Source organism: Otolemur garnettii, unplaced genomic scaffold, assembly GCF_000181295.1.
Source record: "Otolemur garnettii isolate 467f Iridium unplaced genomic scaffold, OtoGar3 scaffold00027, whole genome shotgun sequence".
NCBI classification, from domain to species: domain Eukaryota; kingdom Metazoa; phylum Chordata; class Mammalia; order Primates; family Galagidae; genus Otolemur; species Otolemur garnettii.
Genome location: NW_003852422.1, coordinates 7703259 through 7716426, shown reverse-complemented (window position 1 = coordinate 7716426; position 13168 = coordinate 7703259). Strand labels below are relative to the sequence as shown.

At 38.0% G+C, this 13168-nt stretch overlaps 1 protein-coding gene across 1 annotated transcript in view; it reads right to left on the bottom strand.

The window, feature by feature from the left end:
• Positions 1–8147: 8147 nt before the first annotated feature.
• RTTN (rotatin) overlaps positions 8148–13168 on the bottom strand; it is a 149815-nt gene continuing 144794 nt past the window's right edge. The window contains exons 47-49 of the mRNA XM_003788403.2: positions 10525–10628; positions 9510–9579; positions 8148–8479 (exon numbers count right to left, since the gene is read on the bottom strand). Of these exons, the coding sequence (XP_003788451.1) occupies positions 8394–8479; positions 9510–9579; positions 10525–10628 (260 nt within the window). The 3' untranslated portion in view covers positions 8148–8393. The remainder of the gene's footprint in view (positions 8480–9509; positions 9580–10524; positions 10629–13168) is intronic.

Sequence of the window (13168 nt, the reverse complement as noted above, 5' to 3'; positions counted from 1 at the left end):
CATGTGAATGTCATTAAAGTATTTAATTTCTCCATCATAAATGAAACTCAGTTTAGCTGGATACAGGATCCTGGGTTGAAAGTTATTTTGTTTAAGGAGATTAAAAGTCGATGACCATCCTCTTCTAGCCTGAAAGCTTTCAGCAGAGAGATCTGCAGTCATTCTAATACTCTTCCCCTTGTAGGTTATGGTTTTCTTACGTCTAACTGCTTTCAGAATTTTCTCTTCCATATTAACTTTAGTGAAGTTAATTATGATGTGCCTGAGGGATGTCTTGTTTGGGTTGAGTCATGCTGGGGTTCTGAAACTGTCTGAATTTCAGAATCTCTTGGCATGTCTGGAAAGTTCTATTTCATAATTTCATGAAGAAGACCCTGTGTGTTTTGTGAAGCAACTTCGTTGCCTTCAGGGATTCCTATAAGGAGAATATTAGTTTTCTTCAAATTATCCCAGAGCTCTTTGAGGAAAGATTCGTTTTTGCTCTCCATTTCTCTTCATCTTTGAGCGCTTGGGCATGTTCAAAAGCTTTGTCTTCAATGTCAGAGATCCTTTCTTCTGCCTGCTCCATTCTGTTACCAAGGGATTCTATCATATTTTTCAGATCTTTGAGAGCTGCAAACTCCTGCTGCAATGTTTCAAAATCTTTGGTCATTTTATCTTTGAAATTGTTGAATTCTTGAGACATCTTTTGAATAATTTCTTGAAATTCTAATTCCCTCCTTTCTTTCATTCTGTTAATCATATTTGCTATCCAAATTCTGAACTCAATTTCTGACATCTCAGCCATTTGTTTATGAATGAGCTCTTCAATTGCATCTGCCCCATTTTTCCTTGGGGGAGTTAATCTAATCTGGTTATTCATGTTGCCTGAGTTTTTCTGCCGATTCCACCCTATGCTGAATTTACATCATTTGGAGTCTGTCCCAGAATTGTTCCTCCAGTGGTAACCACCAGAGAAGATGTCGGCTTCCTCTGGATGTCCAGAGAGACAGGGCATGTCTGTCTGGAACAGCCTCAAGGGTGTGAGCCTTATTGTTCCCACTGCTGCGGCTGCTGCTCTTCGCCTTGGGGTACCACCGCTTCAGTATGGTTCCCTTTCAATTGACCGTCCTCTCACAGCTTTCAGACCACCAGGGCCAGGCATGGGTGGCAGGAGCAGTGGGGATCTGCCTGCCACTAGGGGAATGAGGGGTTCTAGCAGCAGGTGTCTGGTCACCCAGCAAGGGTGGCGGGAGCAGCAGGGATCTGACTGCCATGGGGGGAATGCAGGACTCTAGCAGTTCTCCAGCTTCAGGGCTGGGAAAGGGTGCTTGGTCCCACAGAGGTGGGGGGATGCTGCTCTTGGGCCTCCCCTCACTGTCTCTGCAGGCAAGAGGGTAAGGATGAACTGGAAATTCATAATGGCAGTGAAAACATTAGTTCCATTTTTCTGCCTGGCAAGAGAGTGTTTGGAATCTCAGCAGAGTCCCTCTAGGGGAATAGACCCCACTTCCTCTAGCTCCCAAATGTGGATTAAGATAATAGGTCCTCAGTTCACTACTTGCCTGTAGAAAACTTATAGGAGTAGACAAAGAGAAAATAAAGAGGAAAACACAACTTTCTTGGGGGAGGGGATGAACACTTTTCCTTTGGGATGAATTACGTATCTGTAGATTACTTTCTTGGAGTCGCAACTTGCCTCAGCAGAAGTGTCCTGCAGATATCGCTCTTCTCTCTTGGCTGAGCTCCTAGTCTTCAACTTTGTTGGGTAATTTCTGGATATTGTCCTTCCCTTTGGATGGGAGCTTCTGCTGGAGGCTGGCGCCTGTTGGCCATCTTGCCCCTCCTCTTGTTCAGGAGTTCTGAACTCAAAAGTATTTATTTTTTAAATGTTTTCAACTAATTTTTTCACAAAATCAGCCAGTCTTAAATTACTGTCCTTGAGTATGCTGGTAGTCTGCTGAGATGAAGCACCCACCTTCCCTGCCTCCTTTCTCTGTGACAAACAAGCAGCCCCTGATAGTTGCTGCTTCCACATCAGGCGGAAAAACTCTACACGGGGTGTTTGACTTCGTACAGGAACATCACCCTCCTTCTTTCTCTGACACTAGTATTTATGACTTTGTGATAAAAACTAATCAGAGTCTAAATGCAGATTGAAACAATAAGCACCTAATCTTTCTTATTTTTTATTTGGAAGGATAATACTTTTACTCCTAATTATATCATGTTTTTTCTTTTACATCAAGTAGAATACGGGCAGACTGGCACCTGCCTAACCAGACACCTCCTCCCTTCTCTGCTTGTACCCCAGTGACCTTGCAGTGTACCCCAGGAAGGGACCACAATTCTAGGCCTTCCTTGAAGCTATGAATGATCACGTGTGGTCCTGGTCCAAGAAGATATCAGCTCAAGTTGTTGAACCAATCTTCTCGCAAGACTCCATAAAACGGCAACATAAAGCAGCTGGAGAAGTCCTTTTCTACCTTTCTACCTCCTATGGTAACTTGCTGAGGGAGGCATGTAGACACAACAACAGGAAGACAGGTACCGAGGTCCCTGAGGACACATTAGCTACAGATTGCCCAAGTGTCAGCTTCCTGAATGTGGGACCAAAAATATTCTTCTTTTACTGAAATAATTATTTTTGAACTTTTTAATTTAGGAAACTGAGGCTTTTCCTAGCAGACACAGAAGGAAGCTTTATTTTATTACTTATTTTTTTTGCAGGTTTTTTTTTTTGGCCAGGGCCGGTTTTGAACCCGCCACCTTTGGTATATGGGGCCAGTGCCCTACTTCTTGAGCCACAGGTGCCATCCAGAAGGAAACTTTAAATCAGGTATTATGCCCATAAACTGATTCTTTGCAATCTAATATTTATGAATATGACCAGAAAACAATTAAAAATTAAGTTCTCATTTTATAATCTCTTTCCATGGTAAACCAAAGAAAACAAATGTTTTAATAAAGGATTTGAAGAAATAATGTTTTCCGAATTTACAAAAAACTGCAAGCAATTTGCTACCAGATTGCTAGGTATTGTTGCCCAGATGAACCCAAAAGGGAGGTGGATATTCCAAAGGCACAACCATCAGCAAAGGATAACCACGGGCAAAGATGCTACTGAAAAAGGAGAGATGTATAAACAAAATTTTCCTTGGAATCTATGTTAACATATTTTTCTCATATGCAAAAGAAAAGAGAAATTTTTCATGCAAAATTAAAGAGAAATTATGAAATGATACCATATGGATCTTTTGTAAAACATCGTTCTTAAGAGATTTTTTTCTTAAGCAGATTTCTCAAACATGGAAAAAGCAAACAAAACACAAAGATGAACATTGTTTGGAACATTTTAACAAGATCACACTGAGCTCCTTGTGCATTTGTTGCAAAACCTCAGAGTTCCTGGAGTCTCGGCATTGTCTTTTTGTACATCCCGAGCCTCAAGGCCCAATTTCACTCAGTTGCAGATGACTTATTACTTGAGTTGTATAAGGAGTTTCCTATGAGGAATAATTCAAGTTAGGAAGAATCAACTCTAAACTCTCCAAAACTAAGCTTCCTAATTCACTAAAATAGTAACATTTTATCATCCATTCCCTTACTCTTCAGAAAAATAAGTCAACAGGCAGAAAGAAGAAAATGATAGGTTCTTTAGGCTAAGATTTTCTTTTGGCTACAAAGATTATGCTTTTTTGAATTTTCCATTTTCACAAGTTAATGGAAAAACAGGAATGTTTTGCCAACAATCAAGACAACCTGACCAGCAAAACCCTAAAATGTACGAAATCCCCAGGTGCACTTAATACCTGTGTGCAGCGCTTGCATTTAATACCTGTGTGCAGCGCTTGGCGAGATGTGGGTTCACAGTAACAACTTACCAAGTGTGTGCACAGTGCTGGTACACATCTCCACCAGGAGCTAACAATCTTTTCAGAATGTTGGGACCTTAGTAGTTTCATAGCTCAATTCACCTCAGAGCATTTCCCCTCCCCAAAGGGAGCAGGTTTGCAAGAATAAAAATAATTAAACATATCTTTCTGAGAATTTTACAGCACTAATCATTGATAACATTTAAGGGACAACTATGTACCAGGCACTGTGTTAAGCACTCAGTCCTCTCACTGAATGTACAGGTATGTTCACATGTTTGTTGGCCATTTGTCTATCTACTCTTCAATTACCTGTAGAAACAGACTTGAGTCTGTTTCAGGCTCTATACAAGTTGCAGTGGTGAGGCCAGGGTTGATCCTAGAGGCATCCACTCTTATTCCTGGGATAATTGCAGGCAAACCTGATAGCGGACATTCATCATTACTCTTACCCATCACTCTGCCAGACCTGAGGAACATCATGGGTCAAGCAGCAGACCCTTCTCTTCAAAAGCTTCTGATCATGTATTTTTCTCTATTCTTCAGAGAACACCAAAGAAAAGTTAAAGTGGAATTAAATAAGCCAATTTCTACTTTTTGCTCCATGCTTTTTATTTTTTTTTTTCAAATTATTATGGGAGTACAGATATTTCTGCTTACATGGATCACTTTTATAATGTGTGAGTCACAGTTATGTGTGCCCATCACCCAGAAAGTGTTCACTGGGCCTGGTAGGTAGGTTTTCACCCAACCCCTTCCCCTCATACTCCCATTGAATTCTGTTGAGTTTTACTTCCCTTATGCACATGTGAGCTCATTGGTTAGTTGTAGTTCAATAGTGCACACATGTGGTGTTTGTTTTTCCATTCTTTAGACACTTCCCTTAGGATAATGGTTTTCAGTTTCATCCAAATTGTTGCAAAAAGCATTGCGTCATCCTTCATGGCTGAGTAGTACTCCTTGGTATACACATACCACATTTCATTAATCCACTCATGAATTGATGCACATTTAGGTTGATAACACATCTTTGCAATTGTGAATTGTGCTGTGATAAACATTCAACTGCAGATGTCTTTTTGATAAAATGGCTTCATTTCCTTTGGTAGTAGGATTGCTGGATCACATGGTAGGCCAACTTCCAGTTATCTGAGGAAACCACATACTGTTTTCCATGGGAGCTGTACTAACTTGCAGCCCATCAACAGTGTAAAAAGCATTCCCCTCTCTGCATCCATGCCATCATCTACTGTTTTAGGACTTTATAATAAAGGCCATTCTATTTAGGTAAGGTGGAAGGTGGTATCTCATTGTGGTTTTGACTAGTGGTGTGGGCCATTTTTTCATGTTTGTTGGCCATTTGTCTACCTTCACTTCAAAAGCTTCTGATCATGTATTTTGCGTTATTCTTCACAGAACACCACAGAAAAGTACATTCAGCTTTTCATTTCTGAAAGTACTTTTAGAAAGAGTGAGAAAATGGTCTTGTTAAGGTCTAACACTATTCTCCTACTAGTTTCCTGTTTTCAAAACAAATAGCTGCCTCCTTCCCCAAACTGCTCAAGGTCTGAAATCCAGAAGCCTCAGCATCCATGTCTATTTCATGTCAGACATAGCACAGCTTTTATGTGCTTCCACACAAACAGTAACCCAACTGATCATGAATGCTACCAAATGAAAAAACTAGAGACCATCAGGCATGAACTAGTTCCCTCCACCCATTTTCTGCATCTTTGCATAAACTGGGATACGTGTGAAAGAGAAAATACTTGATTGGCATTCAAGAGATCCAGATTCAAACCTCGATTTCATCCCTAAGTAGTTAAGTGATATTAAGTCATTTTCACGTTCTCAACTTTCCTAATACCGCGGCTCTTTAGTACAGTTCCTGTGGGCTGTGACCTACAGGTTGAGAACCACTATTCTAGGCAGCTTTCTACAAAATCAGATGAATTAATCAGTGGTTCTCAAATTGTGGGCAGAACCCATGAGAAACTTGCTAAGGATTCTTCTAGACATAGGCCTGGAATGGTGAGCCCAGGAATCTATATTTCCACTAGTATCCCAGGGGTTTCTGATGTTGGTGGCTCCCAAGGTGGAGGCATGGCAACTGCTAAAATTCTGAGTCAGTTACCTCAGGACTTCCTGCTTAAACATCTTCCTCACTATCTGATGGACACAGTCCAGAGACTCACATGGGAAGGACCCATTGCCCAGCATTTGGCTGCTGCATGCTCCTGAGGTGCATGGTCCCAGATGCCGACAGATGCAAGTGCAAGTTTTCCTAGAGTCCTTACACCTCTCCTTCTTTCTTATCTGCAGGCCTCCTGGGATTCTTTCAGCAGGTACCATTCCTGGATGGTTCTGACTACTAGGTAAAGAAATCTCCACCTCTAGGAGTACTATAGACTGCTAAGGAAAATAATCAGCTACAATGCAAAAAAGAAGATGCGTCACCACATGCTCTAACACATGAATAAATCAATGACCCACAATAAGAATGGCCACTTCCTGGAAGAGACCAGATTTTTGTAGAAAAGTGGCAATTATCTATAAGATCTAAACACAGAAAGAAGCATTTCAATGCAGGTTTAAAAAGAGGCAGCATAACCCTGTGGTTAAAAAAAAAAAAAAAAAACCAGTAAGGCTTAATAGCACTTGTTCTGGGTGCCAATGTCAACTTTGCTACTCACCAGTCACAGATGATAAGCATGTTCCCTAACCACTCTGAGTCCCCATTCATTATCCTCTAAGCTAAATATAAGACTGTCTCTGTATTCTAGCAGAAGACAGAGTAAATAATGAATTCTGAGAACAGTGCCTGGGACATGGAAAGAACTCTTTAAATAGGGGTTATAAAGAAATTCATCTCATCCATTCATCAGTGAGGGCTTACAAGGAAATACCAAGAAAACTGCCTAGAGGCCAGATATGGTGGTTCACTCCCATGATCCCAGCACTCTAGGAGGCTGAGGCAGGTGGACTTCCTGGGCTCACCAGTTGGATACCAGCCTTAGCTAGATCAAGACTCATCTCTAAAAATTAGCAGGGCATTGTGGCAGGTGCCTGTAGTTCTAGCTACTTGGGAGGCTGAGGTAAGAGGATCGCTTGAGTCCAAGAGTTTGAGGTTGCTGTGAGTTAAGATACCATGACACTGTACCCAGGGTACCAAGTGAGACTCTCCAAAAGAAAAGAGAAAAGAAAACTGGTTAGAACAGAAGAAACCAAGAGAAAAGGGAGACATAATTCATAGCATTCTCACTCCTAGAATTGGTGAATTTTCTAGCGTATTGGAATGTTAAATACTTCAAATTAACTTGGGCTCCTCAGAAATCTCTGGGCGTCCTAGATTTTTCAGATATCTAATCAATAATTCCTCAATATGTGTGCTACAGACTTATCTGCTTCTATTTTAGTATTTAATAGATATTTTATTTTCCTGCTTTTAGCTTAAATAACAATACAGGGCTTACTTTATTGATGTCAGAAATCTCTTAATAACATTTAACAAAAAGGATATTTTTTCTTTCCTTTTTAATCATAAGTTAGTTAATAAAACTTTTCCTTGAAACATTTTTCTAAATGAGTGTGTATATCTGTATGTATGCGTGCATACACTATACATTACATATGTCTGTATATGTACACACAGATATACATTTCAGTTTTTATTTTTCTTAGAGACAATTTTCTTACCTTCAAAAGTGTTGGGAAATAGCTGAAAGTAATTAGTACAAACTGATTTTTTTTAAGTATTGAGTTCAAAACTACAGGCTAGTTGAGAATTAAATCACACAGCATCTCTACAGAGCTTGCTCCTCCTGCATTTTTCTCAGGTTTTATTCTTCATGTTGTTTTGGGCTGAGCTAGAATTTGAACCCAGGCCTACAGGACCACAACTCTATTTCTTCCTTCTTTATTATATAGCTTTTTAGAAGCTAAAAGGCAAAATTAAAAATGTCATCAGTTTATAAGCCATATAGGAAGGAGTCACCACTAAGATTGCATAAGAAAAATCCTCATAAAATCACATACTTACACACATATGTCTCTACATAAAGGTTTGAAAATAAGAATTTGTAGCAACAGGAGCCAAAATTTTATGTCAAAAATTTAAAACAAACAACCCTCCCCCCAAAAAACCTTCTTTCAATTCCTAAAATTAATACTCATGAGATACACTGAAGCCCGTAAGCAGCATTAATTTTTGTTTCTAAAAATACTGTTTTATTAAATAAGTGTAAAATAAGATTTTCACAAAGCAAACTGCATATAAAAAGGGTATTTATGATCTCGGAACTTTCTATGCCTTTATCCATCACCTCTTTTCAGTTGCTATGACTTCTGATGAGCTGCTGTGTATGGACAGCACTGGGGTGTCCACTTCTTCACTGTCACCAGCTCTGTGTCTCAGGGAAGGAGAGGATCGACACCTTGCAGAGAGTGAGCACGTCTGCAGGGAACAGCTAGTACCAAAGCTGGCTCCGAGTTTAGCTGCCCCGTTGGTGGCTGTCAGCTTGAGGGTGTAGCATCTGGCACTCAGAAAGAGTTCAGGAGCTGCACGAGGTTTTCAAGACATTTCATGTAGTAGGCATTTAGAGGGTTTTCTTCTGAATTTTGGAAAGCTGAAGTAGGAAAATAAGAGTGTAGAAATACCAGCTTATTAAACTTAGTACTACACTTAAGAGTGAGTATATACACACAAACATACTAATAGGACTTATGCAAAACTGCAAGCTCTATTTAAGTTCTTGATGTAATAGCATTCTAAGAAGACTTTACATTAAAAAAATTAAAGAGATAAAATTTATATTTTTTTATTAATGGTTTACCCAAAAAGTATTAAAAAAATGCTTCTTCTATAATGGATACCATTAACTATAATCTTAAATGAATGCCATTATTCATTTTTATGTACCATCTCTCCTAAAGCATAAAATTTAACGTCACTTAATTATTCACTGGCTCCAGAAATTTAGTCACAGCTAACAAACAAAATCTCCCTTGCTTTTAAAAAATCAGACTATAAAACACAAATTAATAACCAACAGATCTATTACAGGACAGGAAAGACAAGAGCTCAATGTCTTAACATAATAAATGTTAAGAGAATAATGCTCACTGATAATTGGTGTCACTCAAAACCAGCAATGCACTTTGAAAAGAAAACCCTCCTTAGTATTATGAGCAGATCACAGAAGAACATGGATCTGAGGGCAATGGGAGCTATTCTTAGAAGATTGTAATTTAACTCCCTGATAGTAGATCAAAACTTTCTGTTCAAGGTTAATTCTAATTGGACCCAATTCTTATCACCTAAGAACATACTTTAGCATAGTGGTTGCCACTGGCAAAGGAAATTTAGTATGTGAATGAAATGACTTGGAGAAAGATCACAGATGTGTTTTTAAAAACTACTGTACCTGAAAGCTCCTTCTAGTAGACCACCTTATTATTTAAAAAATGATATAATAAAAAGTACAGAATAAATATTGGCCCATTTTACAATGCTTTGACAAAATAGCCCCTAAAATCCTAGTAAAATAGTGTGGAAAAATGTCATTTTTCTGTGACCTGTCCAAATATCTCATTAATAAGAGAATTCATGTAATAGCTTCCAAACTTAACTATAATCCATTTAATATTGAAACTTACTTTTCTTTGCCAAGGAATATGCTTCTTCTACTCTTCTTTTGATGGAAGGATTTTTCAAAGTTGGTTTTGCCTGGAGATAATATAGAACAATCCAATAATTAGATTTATTTCCATGTCTTAAGGCTGTGGACACAATACTAATTCTGCCCATTGCTAGCTACAGCATTAAACAGGATATTACAAAACACAATAATGCTTATCTGAGTCTGCTATCTCTATTTGCTATTTTAAACTAGCCAACCTTAGTTTCAGTATTTCATATTCTGGCACGCCTCATATTTCAGGTCAAGTTTACCAAATATTAGCAGTTGGCTACTTGGTCAACAAGCATTTATTGAATGAATACAAAGTGCCAAATCCTGTGCTCAGCTCTGTCGACAGCCAGGCAAGAAGGACCCAGTAGCCTCGGCCAGAGGGGGAATAATCAGCACAGGCAGGGCCGGCCGGCAGGGAGAACCGTTCCAGAACGGCTGTCTACCTTGACACTTTCATTTGGCTGCTGTTTAACCACCAGATACTTATGGGTATTTCCTCAGGAGTTAGATGTCTGTGATAAAAGGCCAGAGAGGAGACCCTGCTGCTGTCCAGGCAGGCCCTGTGAGGCAGGCTGACCACACTGAGCTGATTACAAAACTCAGTGATGAGATACACTACAGACAAGGAAATCATAATTGGATAAAATTTTGTTATTTAATTTTCTTCAAGATGAATTTTTCCTTGACACATCTTTTAGAAGAAACAATCTATACTAAAATTACAATATGAGAAAATCAAGAGTGAGACTGTCTCAAAAAAAAAAAAAAAACAAGAAGAAAAACTCTTAAAAGAGATACTGTTCTAAACAGACTTCTGTTGAAATGATTAAAGGAAAAAAATTAAACAAATAAACAAGAAAACACCAGTATTTGACTTCATTTTTTTTTTTCTTTTGCTCTGATGCCTCTGATCCTTGGGTGCATCCTAAGAGGTCCAAGGGTTTCCACCCCAAGTGTAACAAGGACTAAAAAAGCCTGACCTTGTGATAATTGTAAATCAGAGCCCAAAGTGCAGCTGCTCCAATCCTCTGAGCATCTTGATTCTCACTTTCCAGGCAGGCTGCTAGTACACCAATGACTTTCTCTGAAAATAAACACAGTTTTCAAAACGTTTAGTCCAGCATGTTACACTGTATTTTTATATTAAAGTAGTCAGATGCCCTCTTTTTTCCCATTAAAATGTACATACAAAGTTGGTATCACTAGACTGTGGAAGAATCAATCTTCCACCATGTGGTATGTGGGAGGATAACCCCAAAACATTGTTTTCAGCAAGCACAGAAGGGGAAGCTGAAGTTGCTTGATTTTTTTTCTTTTTTGGCTTGAATTCAACGAAGGCATGTTTATTGAAACAGTACAAAAATAAGTGCATGACAAGTTATATTAGTGAGTTATTCAATTATAGCTAACATTTTGGCAACTAAGAAAATAGACACACTTTCATAAGAAAACAAAGACTACTCTACAAACATCAACAGCATGGGCTACTATATAAACCATGATTAAGAAATACCATACTGATTAATCCTTTTAAAAAAGATTCAATATTTTAGAGAAATTTGTGTGTATCAGAGGAAAAAGTGATTTTGAAGCACAGCAATGCACAAGATAGGCACTCTTGGTAAAGCTGGCTACTTCTATATATCATTCAATTTGATGGAATTGTTTTCCCTCTAAACTGCAATTTTAAAAATATGTTGTATTCTAAGGCTAAAATGTGTCACTGGGAACCTGCTCTCTATATAATTAGCCACCTCTACCCCCAAGGGAATGCATTTATTAAAACTGTAACTTTTTCAAGGGCAAAGTCTGCCCTTTTGCTCACTGGTAATATTCCAATCTCAGTGCTAGTAAACTTTAAGGGCATAATACGTACTAGGTTGGGGGAAAGATTCCATAATTAAAACAAAATTTTTATGTAAATAGTACTACTTGGATCTTTTTAAGGGATTTAAATATTTCATGTACACACACATACACACACATATACCCCAGCTGCTCCATAAAATGAACTTGACTTGTGTGATGTGAAGGTGGGGCCAGTGATTTTCCCGCCACACTGCCCCCTACTGCCTGAACACTTCATCTGCATTATCTGGTACCCTTTGGTTTTCCAGTATTATTGGTTAACCTGCCCATAACTAGGCCATATAGACAGTTATTAGATGTAATTTATCAAAAGGTTATGGATACAAATGATACTCCTTGGAGTGCCATCCTCAAAAGGGAGGGTAATTTCTTTGTGTTCTAAGTAATGTCTTTATATATTGTTCCAAGCATATAGAATATATAATGGCTACAATATAAGTAAGATTATACCATAACTCCCTCAAGTTACTATTTCTTAAAAATTTTTAATAAAGTGTATAACTCTATACATATATACACATATACGTATGTACAAGTCAATTAATGTAATGGCCCCTTCTGATAATGCAAGTGGACCAATTTTTTTAAAACATGCATTGTGAAGTATAACAAGTATATTATAAAAAGCACATAATAACTAGGTATAAACTGCCACATAAATACATTAAGCTTAAGCGACCAGGTAATAGTAAACTGTTAAATAATTAGAAAATGATGTGTTTTGAATATTTTCTACCTTTCTTCTTAAAATTAAGTTTACACCACAAAAATCAACAGATCTACAAATCAAGGTTGATTTAGTGTAAAGCTGAAAGAGGTTCCCGCTTTATGCATATATTCTGCATAAGAGAGAGAAACGGTTTTAACAATGTATTACTATCAGGTTTAATGACAATAAATTTATTGGGAAAAGAACAGATTAGGTGGCAATACCACTTGTCACATGACTGAATGGCAACCAAAAATTAGCTATGGATACGAGAGTTCAGCAAAAATCAAACTATTATGTGAAAATCAAATGACCACAAAAAATTTCTAACAATTACATGACATAAATCCTTTGCATCAGTTAAATTTTTATATATTAATATAGATAAACAATAAAATGTCCACATATTCAGTATTTATTCCACTTCCTTCACCCTCAGAGAACCAGTAAACATTTACTAGAACATCTTTGTCCTTGTGAGGTTTTGCTACCTTCACAAAATGAGCAACAATTTCCTTTCTCTACTCTCTGGAAGAATCTGTGGGGTTTTAATTACTACTTGCTTAAATATTTGGTAGAACCACTGGTAAAGCTGTCTGGATTGAGGGCTTTCTATGTGGTTACATAGCTGACGAGTTCACTACCTTTCATAGTTATTGGATCTTGCATTTTATTTTTTCTTGAATAAATTTTTCCAAGTTACTTTCTTCAAAGGAAGTATCTATTTCAACTTTTTTTCTTTGGTTTTCTACAGATTCACTATTATGTATAGGAATGATTTTATTTTATCTACTTGGAATTATCTAAGTCTCTGGAATCAATCTATTAATGTCTTAGAACAGTTAAGATTTTTAGCCACCATCTCTTCCAATATTCCCACTCCCAATCTCCCTCTAGGACATGTCATTAAACATGCAGTTGGAGTGTCCCAGTGTATCTGCTATGCACTGACACTTCACTAAACATGCAGTTGGAGTGTCCCAACGTATCCGCTATGCATTGACACGTCACTAAACATGCAGTTGGAGTGTCCCAGTGTATCTGCT